This window comes from Salvelinus namaycush, chromosome 24, assembly GCF_016432855.1.
Source record: "Salvelinus namaycush isolate Seneca chromosome 24, SaNama_1.0, whole genome shotgun sequence".
Classification (NCBI taxonomy): Eukaryota; Metazoa; Chordata; class Actinopteri; order Salmoniformes; family Salmonidae; genus Salvelinus; species Salvelinus namaycush.
The window spans coordinates 34,114,943-34,142,909 of NC_052330.1; the positions used below are offsets into that span (position 1 = coordinate 34,114,943).

General features: G+C 50.8%; 1 protein-coding gene across 1 annotated transcript in view; it reads left to right on the top strand.

The window, feature by feature from the left end:
• Positions 1 to 27,967, top strand: part of ino80 (INO80 complex ATPase subunit) — a 79,383-nt gene that overhangs the window by 37,638 nt on the left and 13,778 nt on the right. Inside the window, exons 16-22 of the mRNA XM_038962692.1 lie at positions 1,499 to 1,724; positions 13,438 to 13,565; positions 21,274 to 21,368; positions 22,556 to 22,628; positions 23,061 to 23,219; positions 27,029 to 27,131; positions 27,234 to 27,322. Coding sequence (XP_038818620.1) covers positions 1,499 to 1,724; positions 13,438 to 13,565; positions 21,274 to 21,368; positions 22,556 to 22,628; positions 23,061 to 23,219; positions 27,029 to 27,131; positions 27,234 to 27,322 — 873 coding nt within the window. The remainder of the gene's footprint in view (positions 1 to 1,498; positions 1,725 to 13,437; positions 13,566 to 21,273; positions 21,369 to 22,555; positions 22,629 to 23,060; positions 23,220 to 27,028; positions 27,132 to 27,233; positions 27,323 to 27,967) is intronic.

A 27,967-nucleotide genomic window follows, 5' to 3' on the forward strand; every position in this document is an offset into this window, starting at 1 on the left:
CTGGGGTTGTGAGGTCGGCTGGAGTCACGAGACCTGGGGTTGTGGAGACGGCTGGAGTCACGAGACCGGGGGTTGTGGGGTCGGCTGGAGTCACGAGACCGGGGGTTGTGGGGTCGGCTGTAGTCACGAGACCTGGGGTTGTGGGGTCGGCTGTAGTCACGAGACCTGGGGTTGTGAGGTTGGCTGGAGTCACGAGACCTGGGGTTGTGGAGACGGCTGGAGTCACGAGACCGGGGGTTGTGGGGTCGGCTGGAGTCACGAGACCGGGGGTTGTGGGGTCGGCTGGAGTCACGAGACCTGGGGTTGTGGAGACGGCTGGAGTCACGAGACCTGGGGTTGTGAGGTCGGCTGGAGTCACGAGACCTGGGGTTGTGGGGTCGGCTGGAGTCACGAGACCTGGGGTTGTGGGGTCGGCTGGAGTCACGAGACCGGGGGTTGTGGGGTCGGCTGGAGTCACGAGACCTGGGGTTGTGGAGACGGCTGGAGTCACGAGACCTGGGGTTGTGGGGTCGGCTGGAGTCACGAGACCGGGGGTTGTGGGGTCGGCTGGAGTCACGAGACCGGGGGTTGTGGAGACGGCTGGAGTCACGAGACCTGGGGTTGTGAGGTCGGCTGGAGTCACGAGACCTGGGGTTGTGGGGTCGGCTGGAGTCACGAGACCTGGGGTTGTGGAGACGGCTGGAGTCACGAGACCGGGGGTTGTGAGGTTGGCTGGAGTCACGAGACCTGGGGTTGTGAGGTTGGCTGGAGTCACGAGACCTGGGGTTGTGGGGTCGGCTGTAGTCACGAGACCTGGGGTTGTGGGGTCGGCTGGAGTCACGATACCTGGGGTTGTGGAGACGGCTGGAGTCACGAGACCTGGGGTTGTGGAGACGGCTGGAGTCACGAGACCGGGGGTTGTGAGGTTGGCTGGAGTCACGAGACCTGGGGTTGTGAGGTTGGCTGGAGTCACGAGACCTGGGGTTGTGGGGTCGGCTGTAGTCACGAGACCTGGGGTTGTGGGGTCGGCTGTAGTCACGAGACCTGGGGTTGTGAGGTCGGCTGGAGTCACGAGACCTGGGGTTGTGGAGACGGCTGGAGTCACGAGACCTGGGGTTGTGAGGTCGGCTGGAGTCACGAGACCGGGGGTTGTGAGGTCGGCTGGAGTCACGAGACCGGGGGTTGTGAGGTCGGCTGTAGTCACGAGACCGGGGGTTGTGAGGTCGGCTGGAGTCACGAGACCGGGGGTTGTGGGGTCGGCTGGAGTCACGAGACCGGGGGTTGTGGAGACGGCTGGAGTCACGAGACCGGGGGTTGTGAGGTTGGCTGGAGTCACGAGACCGGGGGTTGTGGGGTCGGCTGGAGTCACGAGACCCGACCTGGGGTTGTGGGGTCGGCTGAAGTCACGAGACCCGCCCTGGGGTTGTGAGGTCGGCTGGTAGTTGCAATGAAACTTTATCATATCAACATTGGAACACTTCATCAGAATGACAATTGTTAATTTTGTGTTGCTTCCTAGGTAACGGCGGTTCCCATGGAGCGGTACTGTGATGACCGCAGTGCCGAGTACGAGTGGCAGGAGACGAGGGCCGGGGGGGGCGTGGCCGCCAAGCAGTGCTTCCTGTACGGCTCCCCTGATCTGGCCTCTGATTGGATGTCCCGAGCCAACACTTTCTACCCACGATGCCCTGGGGGAGTGATGGCACTCTACCCCCGGCATGGCTGGTCCTACATCAGAATACCAGGTACGGAAACGCAGTATGTGCGTGCGCATTGGTTTGTGTCGGTGTATTTACGTTGGAATTAAAAGTCAGAGGAAACACTTTCGCCAGTCCTGCTGCGGTAGGGGGGGAACCGTCCTCTGTTCCCTACTCCTGTAGTGTGTGGTAGAGGGGGAACCGTCCTCTGTTCCCTACTCCTGTAGTGTGTGGTAGAGGGGAACCGTCCTCTGTTCCCTACTCCTGTAGTGTGTGGTAGAGGGGAACCGTCCTCTGTTCCCTACTCCTGTAGTGTGTGGTAGAGGGGAACCGTCCTCTGTTCCCTACTCCTGTAGTGTGTGGTAGAGGGGGAACCGTCCTCTGTTCCCTACTCCTGTAGTGTGTGGTAGGGGGGAACCGTCCTCTGTTCCCTACTCCTGTAGTGTGTGGTAGAGGGGAACCGTCCTCTGTTCCCTACTCCTGTAGTGTGTGGTAGAGGGGAACCGTCCTCTGTTCCCTACTCCTGTAGTGTGTGGTAGGGGGGGAACCGTCCTCTGTTCCCTACTCCTGTAGTGTGTGGTAGGGGGGGAACCGTCCTCTGTTCCCTACTCCTGTAGTGTGTGGTAGGGGGGGAACCGTCCTCTGTTCCCTACTCCTGTAGTGTGTGGTAGGGGGGAACCGTCCTCTGTTCCCTACTCCTGTAGTGTGTGGTAGGGGGGAACCGTCCTCTGTTCCCTACTCCTGTAGTGTGTGGTAGGGGGGGAACCGTCCTCTGTTCCCTACTCCTGTAGTGTGTGGTAGGGGGGAACCGTCCTCTGTTCCCTACTCCTGTAGTGTGTGGTAGGGGGGAACCGTCCTCTGTTCCCTACTCCTGTAGTGTGTGGTAGGGGGGGAACCGTCCTCTGTTCCCTACTCCTGTAGTGTGTGGTAGGGGGGAACCGTCCTCTGTTCCCTACTCCTGTAGTGTGTGGTAGGGGGGAACCGTCCTCTGTTCCCTACTCCTGTACTCCAGGGCCTGCTGGCTGTGCTGTGAACCAGAGGAACCGGGGAGGGTAAAGCCCGTGGGAGAACCACAGCTAAGCAGGAGAGGGATGGCCTGGGTCAGGGGTTGAGACGGGACTCATATAGAACCATCCTGTCACTTCCAGGGCGTGAGTGTCACTGCTAAACCTCAGCCTCCTGATGAAAGGCGTAAAGTGGAGACCTGCTACGGTGTACGCCTTCATGACAGAGCTGCTGCTGCAGGTCAGAGAGGTCAGGGAGGTCAGGGAGGTCAGGGAGGTCAGAGAGGTCAGAGAGGTCAGAGAGGTCAGGGAGGTCAGAGAGGTCAGGGAGGTCAGAGAGGTCAGAGAGGTCAGATGACTGATGTGTAGTGAGGGCTAAAAGTTTACCCACACTGCCACTCTCACAGACCTAGCAACCCTACACTTTACATCATGATGATGTCTCACTTTTGCTGTGGACTCGTATTGCTTTTATCTGATTGTCTTTGGCCGTGGGAATTGTGTGTGTGTGTGAGTCTGTGTACAGTCTAAGAGCTTGTGAAGTTTTTGGGGAAAAGGACAAAGTGAAGAAGTTTGTAGTTTGACCATTGGTCATTGTTCCAGTGCTTAGGTAATGGTAATATACTGTACAGTACTGTGTGTACTCTGTGGCTCAGAACAGTCTCATTCACAAAGCAGCACTGTATTCAGACTCGTAGGGATGTCTTCTCGCCTTGCGCAGAAACTCTTCCTCTTTCTGTGTGTGACTAATATTCAGACCGCGGTCTCCGTTATAACCGTTTGATTTGTAGATTTACACACGCATGTTCCATACGCACAAATAGCTTATTTCTCTCAGATTTTGTGCTCAAATTTGTTTACGTCCCTGTTAGTGAACATTTCTCCTTTGCCAAGATAATCCATCCACCTGACAGGTGTGGCATATCAAGAAGCAGATTCAACAGCACGGTCATTACACAGGTGTACCTTGTGCTGGGGGACAATAAAAGGCCACTCTAAAATAGGTAGTTTTGTCACACAACACAATGCCACAGATATCTCAAGTTTTGAACTGTAACTCAGTCAAATCTTTAATTTTGTTACATGCTGTGTTTATATTTGTGTTCAGTACAGAATGATAGAAATTACAGTTTGTTCTATAAATGTGTTTATATTTGTGTTCACTATAGAATGATAGAAATTACAGTTCGTTCTAACCTTAACTCCTAAACTCTAACCTTAACCCCTACCCTAACCTTAACCCCTACCCTAACCTTAACCCCTACCCTAACCTTAACCCCTACCCTAACCTTAACCACTACCCTAACCTTAACTCCTAAACTCTAACCTTAACCCCTACCCTAACCTTAACCCCTACCCTAACCTTAACCCCTACCCTAACCTTAACCCCTACCCTAACCTTAACCACTACCCTAACCGTAACTCCTACCCTAACCTTAACTCCTAAACTCTAACCTTAACTCCTACCCTAACCTTAACTCCTAAACTCTAACCTTAACCCCTACCCTAACCTTAACCCCTACCCTAACCTTAACCCCTACCCTAACCTTAACCCCTACCCTAACCGTAACCCCTACCCTAACCGTAACTCCTACCCTAACCTTAACTCCTAAACTCTAACCTTAACTCCTACCCTAACCTTAACTCCTAAACTCTAACCTTAACCCCTACCCTAACCGTAACCCCTACCCTAACCGTAACCCCTACCCTAACCGTAACTCCTACCCTAACCTTAACTCCTAAACTCTAACCTTAACTCCTACCCTAACCTTAACTCCTAAACTCTAACCTTAACCCCTACCCTAACCTTAACCCCTACCCTAACCTTAACCCCTACCCTAACCTTAACCCCTACCCTAACCTTAACCCCTACCCTAACCTTAACCCCTACCCTAACCGTAACTCCTACCCTAACCTTAACCCCTACCCTAACCTTAACCCCTACCCTAACCGTAACTCCTACCCTAACCTTAACTCCTAAACTCTAACCTTAACTCCTACCCTAACCTTAACTCCTAAACTCTAACCTTAACCCCTACCCTAACCTTAACCCCTACCCTAACCGTAACTCCTACCCTAACCTTAACTCCTAAACTCTAACCTTAACCCCTACCCTAACCTTAACCCCTACCCTAACCTTAACCCCTACCCTAACCTTAACCCCTAAACTCTAACCTTAACCCCTACCCTAACCTTAACCCCTACCCTAACCTTAACCCCTACCCTAACCTTAACTCCTAAACTCTAAACTCTAACCTTAACCCCTACCCTAACCGTAACTCCTACCCTAACCTTAACCCCTACCCTAACCGTAACTCCTACCCTAACCTTACCCCCTACCCTAACCTTAACCACTACCCTAACCGTAACTCCTAAACTCTAAACTCTAACCTTAACTCCTACCCTAACCGTAACTCCTAAACTCTAACCTTAACCCCTACCCTGACCTTAACCCCTACCCTGACCTTAACCCCTACCCTAACCTTAACCCCTACCCTAACCTTAACCCCTACCCTAACCGTAACTCCTAAACTCTAACCTTAACCACTACCCTAACCACTACCCTAACCATTTTAAATGTCAACTTCAATGTGGGGTAGGGATGTCCATACCCATTAGACCCTAACCTTAACTCCTACCCTAACCTTAACCACTACCCTAACCTTAACCACTACCCTAACCATTTTAAATGTCAACTTCAATGTGGGGTAGGGATGTCCCAAGGACAAACAACTCTCGCTCTCCCTCTCTACTCCCTCTCTTTCTCTCTCTCTCTACTCCCTCTCTTTCTCTCTCTCTCTACTCCCTCTCTTTCTCTCTCTACTCTCTCTCTACCACCTCTCGCTCTCTCTCTACCACCTCTCTCTCTTTCTCTCTCTCTCTACCACCTCTCTCTCTTTCCCTGTCTTAGGAATCCCAGCCCCACACCTTTAGAACAAATGACTGCTATGATGAATGTTTGTTTGAGCATGACGTGAGCCACTTACCAGTATCAGTCACGAAATCAAGCTTTTGATTGGACAAAACAAAGACGCCAGTGGCTTGAGTTGTTGTTGATGATGATTGATGAAAGAGTTTTGACCATAAAAAGAAAGACTCGTTAGGTGAACATTAGGCTGGTGTCAAAGGTCACGTCTTTGTACTGTCTATCTCTGTGTACTCTTAGCTGTTGAGGGACATGAACGGCGAGGCTTCATAGAGCACTACATTATTTACTAAATCATTTATAAGCAGAGTCATGTGACCTAAAGGGTGATAAAAAAAAAATTGTCCCCACAGCTGATGCTGGAAAGCACCAGAAAGAAAAATTCTGTGCAAAGTTCCTAATGAGGACCTGGCTACAACACCCTGTTGTCTGTGTGGCGTCTGTCACAGTGAGTTAGTAGGAACAGGTTTCCTGAATGACTGGTCTCTCACTATAGCTTCTGTTTATTGTGGGAGCCTGCGCTGTGAGCTAGGAGGCAAGTGTGTGTATGTGTTTGTCTTTCTCTCTGTCTGTGAGAGGCTGTGGGAAACAGTATTGTCTTCCTGTCCCTACAAGAATCTCCGCTCTCCACTAAAAAGACAGGAAACCTCCCTGGCCTTCTGATAGAAACACACACACACACACACACACACACACACACACACACACACACACACACACACACACACACACACACACACACACACACACACCGAGAGAGGGGCTTTCTTATAGAGAGGCAGAAACAACACTGTCAGGCAGCTAGCCTAGCGCTGTTAGCTACGTCATTGTTTACTGTCTGACTGGCTTTGGCCATGGCTGAAGGCCTGTACTTGATGCTAACCTTGGTTCCATCCTACACGCCGGACTCAGCTTATCCAGGTCCTGGGCAGCGTATTAGTAAAACCAGGTGTGTTTTAGAAAAGGGTTGAAACAAAATCCAGCAGGAGGCCAGCTCAGCTAGGGTTGACCACCCCTGAAGTCCATTTGCTCCTCATCAGGCCTACAGGGGGCGACCTTACCCACATTATGCCTGCCTGGCCCACTGGGTCTGGCTTTGGGATCTGGAGGGAAAACAGTGTTTCTCTCTCTCTGTCTCTTCGCCAGAGTTGGGCCTGACTCTTGACAAAGACCTGCCTGTGTGTAATATATCTTAAGGACAGGCTGTTCCGCTCCGTTCTGTTCCGCTCTGTCCCGCTCTGCTCTATTCCGCTCTGCCCCGCTCTGCTCTATTCCGCTCTGCCCCGCTCTGCTCTATTCCGCTCTGCTGCGTTCTGCTCTGTTCCCCTCTGCTCTGTTCCGTTCTGCTCTGCTCTGTTCTGTTCCGCTCTGCTCTGTTCCGCTCTGCTCTGTTCCGCTCTGCTCCGTTCCGCTCTGCTCCGTTCCGCTCTGCTCCGTTCCGCTCTGCTCCGTTCCGCTCTGCTCCGTTCGGCTCTGCTCCGTTCCGCTCTGCTCCGTTCCGCTCTGCTCCGTTCCGCTCTGCTCCGTTCCGCTCTGCTCCGTTCCGCTCTGCTCCGTTCCGCTCTGCTCCGCTCCGCTCTGCTCCGCTCCGCTCTGCTCCGTTCCGCTCTGCTCTGCTCCGCTCTCCTCTCCTCTCCTCTCCTCTCCTCTGCTCCGTTCCGCTCTGCTCCGCTCCGCTCTGCTCCGCTCCGTTCCGCTCTGCTCCGTTCCGCTCTGCTCTGTTCCGCTCTGCTCCGTTCCGCTCTGTTCCGTTCTGCTCTGTTCCGCTCTGCTCTGTTCCGTTCTGCTCTGCTCTGTTCCGTTCTGCTCTGCTCTGTTCCGTTCTGCTCTGCTCTGTTCCGTTCTGCTCTGCTCTGTTCCGCTCTGCTCCGTTCCGCTCTGCTCCGTTCTGCTCTGCTCCGTTCTGCTCTGCTCCGTTCCGCTCTGCTCCGTTCCGTTCCGCTCTGCTCCGTTCCGCTCTGCTCTGTTCCGCTCTGCTCTGCTCCGCTCTCCTCTGCTCCGTTCCGCTCTGCTCCGCTCCGCTCTGCTCCGTTCCGCTCTGCTCCGTTCCGCTCTGCTCCGTTCCGCTCTGTTCCGCTCTGCTCTGTTCCGCTCTGCTCCGTTCCGCTCTGTTCCGTTCCGCTCTGCTCTGTTCCTCTCTGCTCTGCTCTGCTCTGCTCCGCTCCGCTCTGCTCCGTTCCGCTCTGCTCCGTTCCGCTCTGCTCTGTTCCTCTCCTTTCCCTATGTGTGTCTCTACTGACATGTATTTGAAACTGATAGATGTTTTAAATGTATGTCAATTGTAAAGTATTTTGTATGTAATGACTTTTTTGTTATGTGTTACTCAAGTAAGACTAGTTGTCGGCTAATGGGATCCTAATATATAAAATATCTGTTATGTTCCTCTCTGCTCTATGGTGAGACCAGATCACTGTGGTGAGACCAGACCACTGTGGTGAGACCAGACCACTGTGGTGAGACCAGACCACTGTGGTCTATTGCCAACTAAACACAGAGTAGAACAGACAACTGTCTTCTTCAGAGAGCCAGGGTCATAATTAGACGGTCTCTCGTCTCTTCTCTTGTCTCCTCTCTCCCTCTCCTGTCTGGTTTCTGGAGGTTTGTCCCAAACGGCCTGCACGGCAAAGGAAAGGTGCCGTGTGTGAAAAATGGTGACACTGTGAAGGACCTAAAATGATCAATCCCATATTGGTCTTTAACAGTCAGGCCAACCCAAGCTGTACTGTGCAGGTCGGCTATAAGTAGGACTACTATTGAAACGGATACATTAGTCTGTCAACTGAGGCAGAAATTCACAGGTTTCAGTTTTTCAATCTGTCACACTTTAGAAAAACAACAAAATTGGATGTTCCAAGTCCACAAAAATGCTTAAACCACATCAGGAAACCACTTTTGAGGTCCGGGAAAAATCTAAGACATGTAGATTTTTTTTAGTGTCGTTACCCTTTAATTCAAGTGAGCAGGCACCTAGCACTGTTGTTGGATTAGCAGTGTTTCTGTAGTACAGGCACCTAGCACTGTTGTTGGGTTAGCAGTGTTTCTGTAGTACAGGCACCTAGCACTGTTGTTGGGTTAGCAGTGTTTCTGTAGTACAGGCACCTAGCACTGTTGTTGGGTTAGCTGTGTTTGTGTAGTACAGGCACCTAGCACTGTTGTTGGGTTAGCAGTGTTTCTGTAGTACAGGCACCTAGCACTGTTGTTGGGTTAGCAGTGTTTCTGTAGTACAGGCACCTAGCACTGTTGTTGGGTTAGCAGTGTTTCTGTAGTACAGGCACCTAGCACTGTTGTTGAGTTAGCAGTGTTTCTGTAGTACAGGAGATGGAGTTTGCCAAACAGAAGGCCACTGGATTGATATACGTTCTATTGTTTTCTTTCAACTTTATTTCGTTGTCCAGCAGCCAAAAGCATTATCTTAGTCATATTAGCATCCCGCGCTAGTTAGCATCCCGCGCTAGTTAGCATCCCGCGCTAGTTATTTCATCTTTAGATCTCCCCCTCTTTCTACATTTCTAACACCTATCTCCATATTTGTCCATGAAACAACTTTCGCTGTAAATTAGCATTTTTGGAACATTGGCGCATAGGTCTGCCGCCGTGTTCACGTCGCTGCGCCTAAAATGTGAACAAATAATCGTTTTTCAACATTCTGATCTGTTCCATCGGCCTTATGACTTGATACAGTGTATACCTCCACTACACATCAGTGGGCATATTGGAAGGGTAGGGGTGTTGAGGGGGACGCAGCACCCAGTGAAAAGTCTAAATAATAATACAACATGCAACATTTAAAAAAATGAAAACAAACTTTACTAGTCCTGTATTAGCAGACCGATATAGGATATAGCCGTGTGTAACTCTAATGAAGAGGGTTGGATAGGGCAGTGAGGAGGTAATGGAGAGGGTTGGGTAGGGCAGTGAGTAGGTAATGGAGAGGGTTGGATAGGGTAGTGGGGAGGTAATGAAGAGGGTTGGATAGGGTAGTGTGAGGAGGTAATGAAGAGGGTTGGATAGGCTAGTGGGGAGGTAATGGATAGGCTAGTGGCGAGGTAATGGATAGGCTAGTGGCGAGGTAATGGATAGGCTAGTGGCGAGGTAATGGATAGGCTAGTGGCGAGGTAATGGATAGGCTAGTGGCGAGGTAATGGATAGGCTAGTGGCGAGGTAATGGATAGGCTAGTGGCGAGGTAATGGATAGGCTAGTGGCGAGGTAATGGATAGGCTAGTGGCGAGGTAATGGATAGGCTAGTGGCGAGGTGATGGATAGGCTAGCGGCGAGGTGACGGATAGGCTAGCGGCGAGGTGACGGATAGGCTAGCGGCGAGGTGACGGATAGGCTAGCGGCGAGGTGACGGATAGGCTAGCGGCGAGGTGACGGATAGGCTAGCGGCGAGGTGACGGATAGGCTAGCGGCGAGGTGACGGATAGGCTAGCGGCGAGGTGACGGATATGGCAGCGGCGAGGTGACGGATATGGCAGCGGGGAGGTGACGGATATGGCAGCGGGGAGGTGACGGATATGGCAGCGGGGAGGTGACGGATAGGCTAGCGGGGAGGTGACGGATAGGCTAGCGGGGAGGTAACGGATAGGCTAGCGGGGAGGTGACGGATAGGCTAGCGGGGAGGTAACGGATAGGCTAGCGGGGAGGTAACGGATAGGCTAGCGGGGAGGTAACGGATATGGTAGCGGGGAGGTGACGGATATGGTAGCGGGGAGGTGACGGATATGGTAGCGGGGAGGTAACGGATATGGTAGCGGCTAGGCTAGCGGGGAGGTAACGGCTAGGGTAGCGGGGAGGTAACGGATAGGGTAGCGGGGAGGTAACGGCTAGGCTAGCGGGGAGGTAATGAAGCCATTTTGCATTATGCTGAAAAAAACATGTATTTATAATGTCAAGCTATTCGTGTTGTTTTGGAAGGAGGTAGACAAACAAAGTCCTCTGTCATTTCAACAACAAAAAAATCTATCCCGTTTTATTTGAATCACTCCCTCCTTTTCAGAAGTGGTAGTTTAAAATAACACTTCCATATACAGCTCTGTGTTTGGTGAGGCTGTGAGGCCTCTGGGGTTTAGGCAAAGTGGCTGTTAGAAATGCTTCTGTGGTGAGTGACAAGTTGAAGTGTTGCTCTGTTGTTTGGATGCAATGTAAAGGTCAAACACAGCAGACAAAAAAACAACTCCCTCTTTTGGCAGCAAATTGTTTAAATCTTCTTCCTTAACAAAGTTGCAAAAAGCTCTCGACTGTGTTTTAGTGAAAGTAATGGAAATGTTTGTTTGCCAAAGCAGAGGATTATAAACGGCCTGTGGTGTTACCTTGGAATGGGTCTGGGGAGTACCCTGGTCTGTTGGGTCGGGGCAGTACCCTGGCCTGGGGAGTACCCTGGTCTGTGGAGTACCCTGGTCTGGATGGTTCTGTACCCTGGTCTGGGTGGTCTGTTGGGTCTGGGTGATCTCTCTTTCATCTCACTCCTTCCATCCTGTGTCTCTCCCTCTCTTTCTCCCCTTCTCTTTCTCCCCCTGTGTCTCCCCTTCTCTTTCTCCCCCTGTGTCTCCCCTTCTCTTTCTCCCCCTGTCTCCACTTCTCTTTCTCCCCCTGTGTCTCCCCTTCTCTTTCTCCCCCTGTGTCTCCCCTTCTCTTTCTCCCCCTGTGTCTCCCCTTCTCTTTCTCCCCCTGTGTCTCCCCTTCTCTTTCTCCCCCTGTGTCTCCCCTTCTCTTTCTCCCCCTGTGTCTCCCCTTCTCTTTCTCCCCCTGTGTCTCCCCTTCTCTTTGTCCCCCTGTGTCTCCCCTTCTCTTTGTCCCCCTGTGTCTCCCCTTCTCTTTGTCCCCCTGTGTCTCCCCTTCTCTTTGTCCCCCTGTGTCTCCCCTTCTCTTTGTCCCCCTGTGTCTCCCCTTCTCTTTGTCCCCCTGTGTCTCCCCTTCTCTTTGTCCCCCTGTGTCTCCCCTTCTCTTTGTCCCCCTGTGTCTCCCCTTCTCTTTGTCCCCCTGTGTCTCCCCTTCTCTTTGTCCCCCTGTGTCTCCCCTTCTCTTTGTCCCCCTGTGTCTCCCCTTCTCTTTCTCCCCCTGTGTCTCCCCTTCTCTTTGTCCCCCTGTGTCTCCCCTTCTCTTTCTCCCCCCGTCTCCCCTTCTTTCTCCCCCTGTGTCTCCCCTTCTCTTTCTCCTCCTGTCTCCCCTTCTCTTTCTCCCCGTGTCACCCCTTCTCTTTCTCCCCCCGTGTCTCTCTTTCTCCCCCTGTCTCCCCTTCTCTTTCTCCCCCTGTGTCTCCCCTTCTCTTTCTCCTCCTGTCTCCCCTTCTCTTTCTCCCCCTGTGTCTCTCTTTCTCCCCCTGTCTCCCCTTCTCTTTCTCCCCGTGTGTCTCTCTTTCTCCCCCTGTCTCCCCTTCTTTTTCTCCCCCTGTGTCTCCCCTTCTCTTTCTCCCCGTGTCACCCCTTCTCTTTCTCCCCCTGTGTCTCTCTTTTTCCCCCTGTCTCCCCTTCTCTTTCTCCCCATGTGTCTCTCTTTCTCCCCCTGTCTCCCCTTCTCTTTCTCCCCCTGTCTCCCCTTCTCTTTCTCCCCCTGTGTCTCCCCTTCTCTTTCTCCCCCTGTGTCTCCCCCTCTCTTTCTCCCCATGTCTCTCCTTCTCTTTCTCCCCGTGTCTCTCTTTCTCCCCCTGTGTCTCCCCTTCTCTTTCTCCCCCTGTGTCTCCCCCTCTCTTTCTCCCCCTGTGTCTCCCCTTCTCTTTCTCCCCCTGTGTCTCCCCCTCTCTTTGTCCCCCTGTGCTATCCTGCCTGCCTGTCCGTCTGTCTGTGCCTCCGCCTCCGTCCGTCTGTCTGCGCCTCCGTCCGTCTGTCTGCGCCTCCGTCCGTCTGTCTGTGCCTCCGCCTCCGTCCGTGCCTCCGCCTCCGTCCGTCTGTCTGTGCCTCCGCCTCCGTCCGTCTGTCTGTGCCTCCGCCTCCGTCCGTCTGTCTGTGCCTCCGTCCGTCTGTCTGTGCCTCCGCCTCCGTCCGTCTGTCTGTGCCTCCGCCTCCGTCCGTCTGTCTGTGCCTCCGCCTCCGTCCGTCTGTCTGTGCCTCCGCCTCCGTCCGTCTGTCTGTGCCTCCGCCTCCGTCCGTCTGTCTGTGCCTCCGCCTCCGTCCGTCTGTCTGTGCCTCCGTCCGTCTGTCTGTGCCTCCGCCTCCGTCCGTCCGTCTGCCTCCCTCCTTCACTTCCCCAGAACTCTATACAAGCTTATGAATGACTCCACTGACTCGTTGATCCTAATGAACTCTGCTCTGTTGTCTGATACAGGACTAGATAATCCTGTGTCCTCTGTTGATAGGATAGCACTGTGTCCTCTGTTGATAGGATAGCACTGTGTCCTCTGTTGATAGGATAGCACTGTGTCCTCTGTTGATAGGATAGCACTGTGTCCTCTGTTGATAGGATAGCACTGTGTCCTCTGTTGATAGGATAGCACTGTGTCCTCTGTTGATAGGATAGCACTGTGTCCTCTGTTGATAGGATAGCACTGTGTCCTCTGTTGATAGGATAGCACTGTGTCCTCTGTTGATAGGATAGCACTGTGTCCTCTGTTGATAGGATAGCACTGTGTCCTCTGTTGATAGGATAGCACTGGTTGCTTTTTCAGATTTAAGATTATCAATAGCTTTCAAGTTATGATGTTGATGTCCTGGAACATGTGGCCAAACATCCTCCAAAACATCAGTTACTGGTTCAAATCAACAAGACCTCAGAATACAAGGAATCTTGCTGCTTCCAAAAGCAAATGTGTAATTTCTGATCATAAAAGTGGATTTAAGATGCTCAACATGTACTGACATGTTCTTGTTTCTCGCCCTTCTGCCCTCTGTGTTTCAGACAAGGAGACCCTGATCACTGACAGTGGGAAGCTGCACACTCTGGATCTGCTGCTGTGTCGCCTCAAGACTCAGGGACACCGCGTCCTCATCTACTCCCAGATGACTCGCATGATAGACCTGCTGGAGGTGAGTGCAGTAGGGTGCAATCAGAGTGCAATCAGAGTGCAATCAGAGTGCAATCAGAGTGCAATCAGAGTGCAATCAGAGTGCAATCAGAGTGCAATCAGAGTGCAATCAGAGTGCAATCAGAGTGCAATCAGAGTGCAATCAGAGTGCAATCAGAGTGCAATCAGAGTGCAGTAGGGTGCAGTAGGATAGACTCAAGGGTCACTCATCTACTGTTAGGCGACATCATGGTCATCAGAGTGAGAGACGTCCACAGAAACAGTGCTGCTGGCCTGTGATTATAATGCATCTCAGAGTAGGACTGCTGGATCAGGCCCCCCCCTAAACTGATCCTAGATCAGCAGTCCTAGGACTGGGACGCTTTATGAATACTGGCCTTGATGTTTGGAAAAGCTAAGCTACGCTATATATACAAAAGTATGTGGACACCCCTTCAAATTAGTGGATTCAGCCACACCCGTTGCTGACAGGTGTATAAAATCAAGCGCACAGCCATGCAATCTCCATAGACAAACATTGGCAGTATAATGGCTTCACTGAAGAGGTCAGTGACTTGTAACGTGGCACCGTCATAAGATGCCTCCTTTCCAACAAGTCAGTTTGTCAAATTTCTGCCGTGCTAGAGCCGCCCCGGTCAACTGTAAGTGCTGTTATTGTGAAGTGGAAATGTCTAGGAGCAACAACGGCTCAGCCGCGAAGTGGTAGGCCACACAAGCTCACGGAACGGAACCGCCGAGTGCTGAAGCGAGTAGCTCGTACAAATCGTCTGTCCTCTGCTGCAACACTCACTACCGAGTTCCAAACTGCCTCTGGAAGCAACGTCAGCACAAGAACTGTTCGTCGGGAGCTTCATGAAATGGCTTTCCGTGGCCGAGCAGCCGCACACAAGCCTAAGATGACCATGTGCAATGCCAAGCGTCGACTGGGGTGGTGTAAAGCTCACCGCCATTGGACTCTGGAGCAGTGGAAACGCATTCTCTGGAGTGATGAATCACGCTTCACCATCTGGCAGTCCGACGGACGAATCTGGGTTTGGCGGATGCCTTGAGAATGCTACCTGCCCGTAGGCATAGTGCCAACTGTAAAGTTTGGTGGAGGAGGAGTAGTGTTCCAGTGAAGGGAAATCTTAACGCTACAACATACAATGACATTCTAGACAATTCTGTGCTTCCAACTTTGTGGCAACAGTTTGGGGAAGGCCCTTTCCTGTTTCAGCATGACAATGCCCCTGTGCACAAAGCGAGGTCCATACAGAAATGGTTTGTTGAGATCGGTGTGGAAGAACTTGACTGGCCTGCACAGAACCCTGACCTCAACCCCATCGAACACCTTTGGGATGAATTGGAACGCAGACTGCGAGCCAGACCTAATCACCCAACATCAGTGTTCGACCTCACTAATGCTCTTGTGGCTGAATGAAAGCAAGTCCCCGCAGCAATGTTCCAACATCTAGTGAAAAGCCTTCCCAGAAGAGTGGAGGCTGTTTTAGCAGCAAAGGGGGGGACCAACTCCATATTAATACCCATGATTTTGGAATGTGTTGTTCGACGAGCAGGTGTCCACATACTTCTGGTCATGTAATGTAGCTCTCTCTCCACTAGGGGGACACAGGTACAGCCGGTTGCTCTGATCATCCTGTGCCTCGTTGTAGAGAGACTACCTCTTGGAGGGGATGAGTGGGCAATGGGCTTGAGTGAGGGGAAAATAGATGCATGGAGAAAACCAAAAGCACTTGTTTGTGGCATGTGGAAAGGTCTCTTGTTGAGCTGAAAGCATGGGAACAGCCAGGGTGCTTCCAGTGTTACAGCATTCTATCCCCTGTACAACAATAGCACTCAGTCACTTCTGGTCCTAGCTCTGTATAGCTCTATCACTATTGTTGCCCTAGAGACACAAACACACAGGCAGCTCCGTGGCGTGAAGTCATCGTAACAGGAATTCCTCCTCCATTCTCTCATGGTTGGTCTAGTTCCGTAGTGAGGTAGGGTGTTCCGTAGTGTGCTCCGTAGTGAGGTAGGGTGTTCCGTAGTGGGGTAGTGTGTTCCGTAGTGAGGTAGTGTGTTCCGTAGTGAGGTAGGGTGTTCCGTAGTGGGGTAGTGTGTTCCGTAGTGAGGTAGTGCGCTCCGTAGTGAGGTGGTGTGTTCCGTAGTGAGGTAGGGTGTTCCGTGGTGCGTTCCATAGTGCGTGAGGTAGTGTTTTCCGTAGTGGGGTAGTGATTTCCGTAGTGAGGTAGGGTTTTCCGTAGTGAGGTAGGGTTTTCCGTAGTGAGGTAGGGTGTTCCGTAGTGAGGTAGTGTTTTCCGTAGTGAGGTAGTGTGTTCCGTAGTGAGGTAGTGTGTTCCGTAGTGAGGTAGTGTGTTCCGTAGTGAGGTAGTGTGTTCCGTAGTGAGGTAGTGTGTTCCGTAGTGAGGTAGTGTTTTCCGTAGTGAGGTAGTGTGTTCCGTAGTGAGGTAGGGTGTTCCGTAGTGAGGTAGGGTGTTCCGTAGTGAGGTAGGGTGTTCCGTGGTGAGGTAGGGTTTGATGGCTTAACTGGACGGTTTTCATAGCTAGGTCTGATGGCTGGTGACTGGCTACGTATTCCTCCTGTCTGTTGGGTAACATGGCTGGCAGACATCTTATTGGCTGGGCAAGGGCATATGCCAGTGGTGGGAAAATAGCCCAAATAATCTTGTCAATACTTGGTCTTCAAAAGAGATGATTGGTGGGTGCTAACACACGATACGTAGTCTTTAGTTGTTGGGCAGGGAGGGATAAATCCAAACGGTGATGACACAACAGCAAGGTTATCTGTGATAATGACGGCACTGAATACCTTTGACTCCTACTCATCAATAGACAGTGATTTTTTTCTTAAGTCGAATTGAGACATTCATAGATGAAGTCGTACTCCCCTCGCCTTTCGCTCTCCAATATGATCTCTCTCCAGCTGGAGTTGATTTTCCGTCCCCTCTGTCAGTTCTTTGTTTTAGGGAGAACAAAACCAAAAACCCCCAGAGATTGTAATATGTGTCATTAGCGTGATTGTTTTTTGTCTCCAGTCGGCGTGGCGATCTACGGCGCCGTGTAACATCACCGATCTTCTCTAGCGCCGAGGCCAGCGGGCCAGATGGATGACCGTGATGTCATCAGCTGTTCTGTCAGGGGCGGAGCGTAGCCAAGTCTCTCTGCTTCTAGTTTGCAGGGGTTAACCACACACACACACACACACACACAGTTCCAGAAATGTTATGATGGGGGTCTTTGCTGCTGTACACCGTTCAGTCAGATCTGTCTGCAGTCTTATTTACTGCTCCTCTACACCAAGGCTCTTGGATCAGGACAACCACCGCATTGCGTCTGCTGCATATATTTCAAGAACAGCAGGCATATGCCAAGACCACTCACTGAAAAATGCATGAGCCATTCTGATGGGGCTATGCTGCTCTAAACGATCCAATTTGGATTTTGTAGTGACTAGCCTTTATTCATTGAGATATATTGTTTTTACTCATTATTCATTCATTCATTCATTCTCCAGATGGTTCATGGGGTCCAGGTCTGTCTCAGTCACGACCAGGACGCTGGAGACTGAAGTCAAGAGTACTAGCTTTGTTAGAATAAAGATACTTGATGTCGGTATGTTGCCGCTCTGCTGGCCAGGAGGAACACTGCCGAGACCTGAGTGACTGGCTAGGATTTACTCACGGGGCAGAACGAAAAGTGGGAGAGGCAGGGGGGGAGATGAGGAAGTTTTAGGGAGGTGGAGGAGATTAGAGGTTACATTTGAGAGAGGTACATGGATACAGGGGAGGAGGAGTGGGAGAGAGGGACATGGATACAGGGGAGGAGGAGTGTAAGTGGGAGAGAGGGACATGGATACAGGGGAGGAGGAGTGGGAGAGAGGGACATGGATACAGGGGAGGAGGAGTGGGAGAGAGGGACATGGATACAGGGGAGGAGGAGTGGGAGAGAGGGACATGGATACAGGGGAGGAGGAGTGTAAGTGGGAGAGAGGGACATGGATACAGGGGAGGAGGAGTGGGAGAGAGGGACATGGATACAGGGGAGGAGGAGTGGGAGAGAGGGACATGGATACAGGGGAGAAGGAGTGTAAGTGGGAGAGAGGGACATGGATACAGGGGAGGAGGAGTGGGAGAGAGGGACATGGATACAGGGGAGAAGGAGTGTAAGTGGGAGAGAGGGACATGGATACAGGGGAGGAGGAGTGGGAGAGAGGGACATGGATACAGGGGAGAAGGAGTGTAAGTGGGAGAGAGGCAGCTCTTTCTGTGATTTCCAATTCATTGGCGAGAGCCCTAGAGCCAATCAGAGGTGGTTAGCATCAGAGACGAGGGTCTAATGGTCCTCATGTAGTTTTCAACAGGGCCAGATGTGTCGAGTGGGAACCGGGGCCAGATGTGTCGAGTGGGAACTGGGGCCAGATGCAGGTAGACACAGGAAACCTCCCAAATGGCACACTATTCCCTACATAGTGCACTTCTTTTGATCAGAGTCCTATGGTCAAAAGTAGTGCGTTTATAAATGGGGAATAGGGCACTACGTAGGGAATAGGATGCTATTTGGGACAGAACCCCAGGAGAGCTGGAGCTGTGGATGCCACAGTGGTGGTAATGGATTGGTAAAGGGGTGTCTGGTATGTTATTGGTAGGGAGAGGTGTCTGGTATGTTATTGGTAGGGAGAGGTGTCTGGTTTGTTATTGGTAGGGAGAGGTGTGTGTTTGTTGCAAGTGACTCAAAGGGGGGATAGTGGGCTCGGAAAGGGATATGAGAGGCAGGAAGGGGACTTATAGTGTGTGAGAGTTGGTAAATGGTCTTGGAGAGAGTTTGAGGTATGGAATTGGAAGCAGGTGACAGTTGGTCATGGGGGGACTGTGGAATGTAGTCTTGTGTCAGGGGGCTAATGTTGAACAGGCCAGGTGTAGGAGTGATGTAGTCTTGTGTCAGGGGGCTAATGGTGAACAGGCCAGGTGTTGGAGTGAGAGGTGATGTAGTCTTGTTGTCAGGGGGCTAATGTTGAACAGGCCAGGTGTTGGAGTGAGAGGTGGTCGTAGTAGTGATGTAGTCTTGTGTCAGGGGGCTAATGTTGAACAGGCCAGGTGTAGGAGTGAGAGGTGGTAGTAGTAGTGATGTAGTCTTGTGTCAGGGGGCTAATGTTGAACAGGCCAGGTGTAGGAGTGAGAGGTGGTAGTAGTAGTGATGTAGTCTTGTGTCAGGGGGCTAATGGTGAACAGGCCAGGTGTTGGAGTGAGAGGTGGTAGTAGTAGTGATGTAGTCTTGTGTCAGGGGGCTAATGTTGAACAGGCCAGGTGTTGGAGTGAGAGGTGGTAGTAGTAGTGATGTAGTCTTGTGTCAGGGGGCTAATGTTGAACAGGCCAGGTGTTGGAGTGAGAGGTGGTAGTAGTAGTGATGTAGTCTTGTGTCAGGGGGCTAATGTTGAACAGGCCAGGTGTAGGAGTGAGAGGTGGTAGTAGTAGTGATGTAGTCTTGTGTCAGGGGGCTAATGTTGAACAGGCCAGGTGTTGGAGTGAGAGGTGGTAGTAGTAGTGATGTAGTCTTGTGTCAGGGGGCTAATGTTGAACAGGCCAGGTGTAGGAGTGAGAGGTGGTAGTAGTAGTGATGTAGTCTTGTGTCAGGGGGCTAATGTTGAACAGGCCAGGTGTAGGAGTGAGAGGTGGTAGTAGTAGTGATGTAGTCTTGTGTCAGGGGGCTAATGTTGAACAGGCCAGGTGTAGGAGTGAGAGGTGGTAGTAGTAGTGATGTAGTCTTGTGTCAGGGGGCTAATGTTGAACAGGCCAGGTGTAGGAGTGAGAGGTGGTAGTAGTAGTGATGTAGTCTTGTGTCAGGGGGCTAATGTTGAACAGGCCAGGTGTAGGAGTGAGAGGTGGTAATGCTGAGTGATTGGTGCTTTTTGAGGTCAGTTTGGTTTTGGTTCGATACAAATTTTGGGACTGTTGGAAACTACAACTCCCTACTACATCGCGCAGTTCAGGCTTGATCTGATTTATCTCTAGAGAAACTGCGCAATATACGCGATTTTAGCTTACAGGGAAAAAAATGGAATTGAAATTATTGAAAAACATCAGATAATTAGTTTTTAAAAACTACAAAAATAACAGAAATGTCAGTTAATCACTCAGCACTAGGAGATGGGGATCAACACCTTGCCACCAGACTATTTATAGACTATTCTTCATAAGCTAAAGAGTGAAGAGCCCTAAGACAGATCCCTGGGGTGACCCCCATTGTACTCACACTGGCCCCTGAGCGAAATGGGACCCCCATTGTACTCACACTGGCCTCTGAGCGAAATGGGACCCCCATTGTACTCACACTGGCCCCTGAGCGAAATGGGACCAAAGAGCTAAGTAAATACATTCTGTTGAGGTTTTTCCCACCACTTACTTATAGTAAAACTAGCATTTGACATGTGACTAAATCAGTTTCACCTCATTACACCGTCTGACCCCTGTTCTAACACAGCAGTAAAACAAAGCTTAGCATTTGACATGCCACTATAAATCAGTGTCCACTCATGAACTGTCAGTGTCCCAAGGTGGGCCAGTGCTGTTCCAAGGGCCAGAGGTTGAGAAACAATGGAATCGAGCTATGTTTCTCAACAAATGTTAGCTCCAGGGATAGGCCTGCTATGTTGTGGTTATGCCTTGTGCAGAGACTGCGGACCATTTAAAATGAAAGCTACCACTTGGAAACGTGTTATTTTAGTGTCAGCTCACAAACTGAGGGAGCGTTCAGCAACAAAATAAATAACTGAATGACCAAGTTTAGCATTAACAGCATCCAATGGACTGGAGGTTGAAAAACAGATTGATATCCTGCGGTGTGGATGAGTGAACTCCAAAGCTGTAATCTGTGGTTCTGTGTTGTGGCCCACTTCAAGCTGTGTAAGTTATCTTGTGTCCCGAGGGAGTGGAGAAAATCTCTGTTCAGGAACAGGCTGGCTCAATCTGGGTCCCAAAAGTACTTAAAGGCTCTCCACAGTGATTTCACGTTCTATCCAAACCGAGTCTGTTTGCGTCGAGTTCCACCAATGTATGTAGAACTACGTAGTGAGACAACAAACCTCTGTTGGATCCGTTGCATGGACGGTGTAAAACCCTTTTTAGCTGTTAGTTGACTCTGTAGCCCCCCCCCCCCCTTAGAGGACCGTTCTGGAAACCAAGTGATTTGGTGTCAGCTCTCTGCCTGACGGACAGATCAGCAACATCCCACGGAGGAGGAGGAGGAAGAGGAGGAGGTTGAGGAAGAAAACATGGGTGTGGATTCATTCCCTGGGAGTTTGACGAGTGTGTACTTCAAACCCCCTGTTGTCCCTTAGTGTTGCACTGTGAACCACACACAGCTCTCTGAGTTCTCTCATGACCCAGTGAGTGAAAGAGAAACCAAGACATGTCTTGCCAGGTCCCAGACTCGAGCTGCGACCCAAAAGGACTGAACTGTCCGATCATGGTCTCTCTCTCTCTCGCCAATCGTGTTGTTCTCTCTCGCCATTCCAGTTGTTCTCTCTCGCCATTCCAGTTGTTCTCTCTCGCCATTCCAGTTGTTCTCTCTCGCCATTCCAGTTGTTCTCTCTCGCCATTCCAGTTGCTCTGTGTTGTGGCCCACTTCAAGCCGACTGAGTTCTTCTGTTACTCAACAAGAGCCAGGAATAAGCTGTTATCTTAAAACCTTTTATCTCCCCCCCCTTCCAGGAGTACATGGTGTATCGTAAACACACCTACATGCGTCTGGACGGCTCCTCCAAGATCTCAGAACGCAGAGACATGGTGGCAGACTTCCAGAGCCGGTGAGTAGTCTGTCTCTTAGTTCAACCGTTTTCATCCTCAGTGGTGTAGGCTATTGGCTGTGGGTGGTTTTGACTCACTACTATTGGCTGTGGGTGGTTTTGACTCACTACTATTGGCTGTGGGTGGTTTTGACTCACTACTATTGGCTGTGGGTGGTTTTGACTCACTACTATTGGCTGTGGGTGGTTTTGACTCACTACTATTGGCTGTGGGTGGTTTTGACTCACTACTATTGGCTGTGGGTGGTTTTGACTCACTACTATTGGCTGTGGGTGGTTTTGACTCACTACTATTGGCTGTGGGTGGTTTTGACTGACTACTGTTTGTCTCTGTGTATTCTGGTGTGTATCCTGGCGTGTCTCTGTGTATCCTGGCGTGTCTCTGTGTATCCTGGCGTGTCTCTGTGTATCCTGGCGTGTCTCTGTGTATCCTGGCGTGTCTCTGTGTATCCTGGCGTGTCTCTGTGTATCCTGGCGTGTCTCTGTGTATCCTGGTTTGTCTCTGTGTATCCTGGTGTGTCTCTGTGTATCCTGGTGTGTCTCTGTGTATCCTGGTGTGTCTCTGTGTATCCTGGTGTGTCTCTGTGTATTCTGGTTTGCATTAGTTCTGCTCTCTGTGGGCCTTTGACGCTCTGCTTCTAGTTGTGGTGAGCGTGTGATACGTTGTAAACCATCTCTCTGGCTGTAAAATCTGCTGACGAGTATACCACCCTGCATCCCACTGCTGGCCAGATGCTGCTGGAAGTGGTGTTTGACGGCCAGTAGGAAGCACTCTTTCATCTGGTCAAAAAAATATCCCAAAGCCCCAGAGCAGTGATTGGGGACATTGTCCTGTGTAGGATGTGGTGTTTCGGATGGGACGTTAAACGGGTGTCCTGACTCTGTGGTCACTAAAGATCCCATGGCATTTATTGTAAGAGTAGGGGTGTTAACCCTGGTGTCCTGGATAAATTCCCAATCTGGCCCTCATACCATCATGGCCACCTAATCATCCCCAGCTTCCGATTTGGCTTATTCATCCCCCTCCTCTCCCCTGTAAATATTCCCCATGTGTTCTCAGTCATCTTACCTGGTAAAATAACGGATCTGTAACTATTCCCCATGTGTTCTCAGTCATCTTAGCTGGTAAAATAACGGATCATTAACAATAAATAATGTTCTTTCTCTTTCCTCCCTCCGTCTCTCAGGACTGACATCTTTGTGTTCCTCCTGAGTACGAGGGCTGGAGGTCTGGGCATCAACCTGACTGCTGCTGACACTGTGAGGAACTCTCTCTCATCCCCCACTTTCTCTCTCTGTCTCTCTCATCCCCCACTTTCTCTCTCTCTCTCTCTCTCTCTCTCTCTCTCTCTCTCTCTCTCTCTCTCTCTCTCTCTCTCTCTCTCTCTCTCTCTCACTCATCCCCCTATTTCTCTCTCACTCATCCCCCTCTTTCTCTCTCTCTCACTCATCCCCCTCTCTGTCTCTCTCATCCCCCTCTCTCTGTCTTTCTCCCTTAAAGTGGAGCCATTTAGATGTGTATATATGTATAACTGCAGTGTGGCTGGTATAACTGCAGTGTGGCTGGTGTAACTGCAGTGTGGCTGGTATAACTAACTGTTTTCACCAACTGATCTTTTCGGGGGCTGTGAGTAATTAGTCTCTCACGCTCTCTCTCCCTCTCTCTCCCTCTCCCTGTCGCTCTCTTGCTAGGTGATCTTCTATGACAGTGACTGGAACCCTACAGTGGACCAGCAGGCTATGGACAGAGCTCACCGCCTGGGTCAGACCAAGCAGGTCACTGTGTACCGTCTGATCTGTCAGCTCACTATAGAGGAGAGGATACTGCAGAGGGCCAAGGAGAAGAGTGAGGTGAGACAATCACACACACACACTACTTTGGGTCAAGAAGAAGATGGAGCTCACTACTGACATCCTATCGGGTTTAATACGTCATGGTACTGACATCCTACCGGGTTTAATACGACGCTCTGCACGGTACTGACATCCTACCGGGTTTAATACGACGCTCTGCACGGTACTGACATCCTACCGGGTTTAATACGACGCTCTGCACGGTACTGACGTCCTACCGGGTTTAATACGACGCTCTGCACGGTACTGACATCCTACCGGGTTTAATACGACACTCTGCACGGTACTGACATCCTACCGGGTTTAATACGACGCTCTGCACGGTACTGACGACCTACCAGGTTTAATACGACACTCTGCACGGTACTGACGACCTACCAGGTTTAATACGACACTCTGCACGGTACTGACGTCCTACCGGGTTTAATACGACGCTCTGCACGGTACTGACGTCCTACCGGGTTTAATACGACGCTCTGCACGGTACTGACATCCTACCGGGTTTAATACGACGCTCTGCACGGTACTGACGTCCTACCGGGTTTAATACGTCACGGTACTGACATCCTACCAGGTTTAATACGACGCTCTGCACGGTACTGACGTCCTACCGGGTTTAATACGTCACGGTACTGACATCCTACCAGGTTTAATACGACGCTCTGCACGGTACTGACATCCTACCGGGTTTAATACGACACTCTGCACGGTACTGACGACCTACCAGGGTTTAATACGACACTCTGCACGGTACTGACATCCTACCGAGTTTAATACGTCACGGTACTGACATCCTACCGGGTTTAATACAACGCTCTGCACGGTACTGACGACCTACCGGGTTTAATACGACGCTCTGCACGGTACTGACATCCTACCGGGTTTAATACGACGCTCTGCACGGTACTGATGTCCTACCGGGTTTAATACGACGCTCTGCACGGTACTGACGTCCTACCGGGTTTAATACGACGCTCTGCACGGTACTGATATCCTACCGGGTTTAATACGACGCTCTGCACGGTACTGACGTCCTACCGGGTTTAATACGACGCTCTGCACGGTACTGACATCCTACCGGGTTTAATACGACGCTCTGCACGGTACTGACGACCTACCGGGTTTAATACGACGCTCTGCACGGTACTGACGTCCTACCGGGTTTAATACGACGCTCTGCACGGTACTGACATCCTACCAGGTTTAATACGACACTCTGCACGGTACTGACATCCTACCAGGTTTAATACGACACTCTGCACGGTACTGACATCCTACCGGGTTTAATACGACGCTCTGCACGGTACCCTACATCCTACCAGGTTTAATACGACGCTCTGCACGGTACTGACATCCTACCGGGTTTAATACGACGCTCTGCACAGTACTGACGTCCTACCGGGTTTAATACGTCACGGTACCCTACATCCTACCAGGTTTAATACGACGCTCTGCACGGTACTGACGTCCTACCGGGTTTAATACGACGCTCTGCACGGTACTGACGTCCTACCGGGTTTAATACGACGCTCTGCACGGTACTGACGTCCTACCGGGTTTAATACGACGCTCTGCACGGTACTGATGTCCTACCGGGTTTAATACGACGCTCTGCACGGTACTGACGTCCTACCGGGTTTAATACGACGCTCTGCACGGTACCCTACATCCTACCAGGTTTAATACGACGCTCTGCACGGTACTGATGTCCTACCGGGTTTAATACGTCACGGTACCCTACATCCTACCAGGTTTAATACGACGCTCTGCACGGTACTGATGTCCTACCGGGTTTAATACGACCCTCTGCACGGCACCCTACATCCTACCGGGTTTAATACGTCACGGTACCCTACATCCTACCGGGTTTAATACGACGCTCTGCACGGTACTGACATACTACCGGGTTTAATACGACGCTCTGCACGGTACTGACGTTCTACCGGGTTTAATACGTCACGGTACCCTACATCCTACCAGGTTTAATACGACGCTCTGCACGGTACTGACGTCCTACCGGGTTTAATACGTCACGGTACCCTACATCCTACCAGGTTTAATACGTCACGGTACCCTACATCCTACCGGGTTTAATACGTCACGGTACCCTACATCCTACCGGGTTTAATACGTCACGGTACCCTACATCCTACCGGGTTTAATACGTCACGGTACCCTACATCCTACCAGGTTTAATACGTCACGGTACCCTACATCCTACTGGGTTTAATACGTCACGGTACCCTACATCCTACCAGGTTTAATACGTCACGGTACCCTACATCCTACCAGGTTTAATACGACGCTCTGCACGGTACTGACGTCCTACCGGGTTTAATACGTCACGGTACCCTACATCCTACCAGGTTTAATACGTCACGGTACCCTACATCCTACCGGGTTTAATACGTCACGGTACCCTACATCCTACCGGGTTTAATACGTCACGGTACCCTACATCCTACCAGGTTTAATACGTCACGGTACCCTACATCCTACCAGGTTTAATACGTCACGGTACCCTACATCCTACCAGGTTTAATACGTCACGGTACCCTACATCCTACCAGGTTTAATACGTCACGGTACCCTACATCCTACCAGGTTTAATACGTCACGGTACCCTACATCCTACCAGGTTTAATACGTCACGGTACCCTACATCCTACCAGGTTTAATACGTCACGGTACCCTACATCCTACCAGGTTTAATACGTCACGGTACCCTACATCCTACCAGGTTTAATACGTCACGGTACCCTACATCCTACCAGGTTTAATACGTCGCGGTACCCTACATCCTACCAGGTTTTATACGTCGCGGTACCCTACATCCTACCAGGTTTAATACGACGCGGTACCCTACATCCTACCAGGTTTAATACGACGCGGTACCCTACATCCTACCAGGTTTAATACGACGCGGTACCCTACATCCTACCAGGTTTAATACGTCGCGGTACCCTACATCCTACCAGGTTTAATACGTCGCGGTACCCTACATCCTACCAGGTTTAATACGTCGCGGTACCCTACATCCTACCAGGTTTAATACGTCACGGTACCCTACATCCTACCAGGTTTAATACGACACGGTACCCTACATCCTACCAAGTTTAATACGACGCTCTGCACGGTACCCTACATCCTACCAGGTTTAATACGTCACGGTACCCTACATCCTACCAGGTTTAATACGTCACGGTACCCTACATCCTACCAGGTTTAATACGTCACGGTACCCTACATCCTACCAGGTTTAATACGTCACGGTACCCTACATCCTACCAGGTTTAATACGACACGGTACCCTACATCCTACCAGGTTTAATACGTCACGGTACCCTACATCCTACCAGGTTTAATACGTCACGGTACCCTACATCCTACCAGGTTTAATACGTCACGGTACCCTACATCCTACCAGGTTTAATACGACACGGTACCCTACATCCTACCAGGTTTAATACGACACGGTACCCTACATCCTACCAGGTTTAATACGTCACGGTACCCTACATCCTACCAGGTTTAATACGACACGGTACCCTACATCCTACCAGGTTTAATACGACACGGTACCCTACATCCTACCAGGTTTAATACGTCACGGTACCCTACATCCTACCAGGTTTAATACGTCACGGTACCCTACATCCTACCAGGTTTAATACGACGCTCCGAACAGTTTCTATTTTCTCACAGCTTTCTACCTTTTTTGGAGTGAAAACCTAAAGGCATTGATCCTAGTTAACCCTTTGTATCCATGTGTTGTCCTCTCCCCCCCCCCCCCCCCCCCCCATCAGATCCAGAGGATGGTGATCTCTGGGGGGAACTTTAAACCAGACACCCTGAAGCCTAAAGAGGTGGTCAGTCTGCTGCTGGACGATGAGGAGCTGGAGAAGAGACGTGAGGGGACTTTTCAGAAATGTGATTGGTTGCTGTGTTCCTGTGTTGTGTGAGAAAGCGTGTTTACTGATTGGCTGCTACCTCCTGTATTGTGTCCTGCAGTGCGTGTTCGTCAGGAAGAGAAGAGACAACAGGAGGAGTGCAGCAAGGTGAAGGACCGCAGGAGAAAGAGAGAGAAATATGCTGACAAGGTACAACGTTATGTCACGTCTTTTTAAACAATACATTTAAAGCGCCTTCGGAAAGTTTCAGACTCCTTAACTTTTTCCACATTTTGTTATGTTACAGCCTTATTCTAAAATCGATTCAATATTTGTTCCCCTTCAATCTACACACTATCCAGTAATGACAAAGCAAAGACAGTTATAAAAAATGTTTTTTTTTTAAATGTTTGCTAATTTATACAAATAAAAATGAAAACCGATGAAAAACATCCCCACAGCATGATGCTGCCACCACCATGCTTCACCGTAGGGATGGTGCCAGGTTTCCTCCAGACGTGACCCTTGGCATTCAGAATCTTGTTTCTTATGGTCTGAGAGTCTTCAGGTGACTTTTGGCAAACTCCAAGCGGGCTGTTATGTGCCTTTTACTGAGGAGTGGCTTCTGTCTGGCCTCTACCATAAAGGCCTGATTGGTGGAGTGCTGCAGAGATGGTTGTCCTTCTGAAAGGTTCTTCCATCTCCGCAGAGGAACTCTGGAGCTCAGTCAGAGTAACCGTTGGGTTCTTGGTCACCTCCCTGACCAAGGCCCTTCCCCCCTGATTGCTCAGTTTGGCCGGGCGACCAGCTCTATGAAGAGTCTTGGTGGTTCCAAACTTCTTCCATTTAAGAATG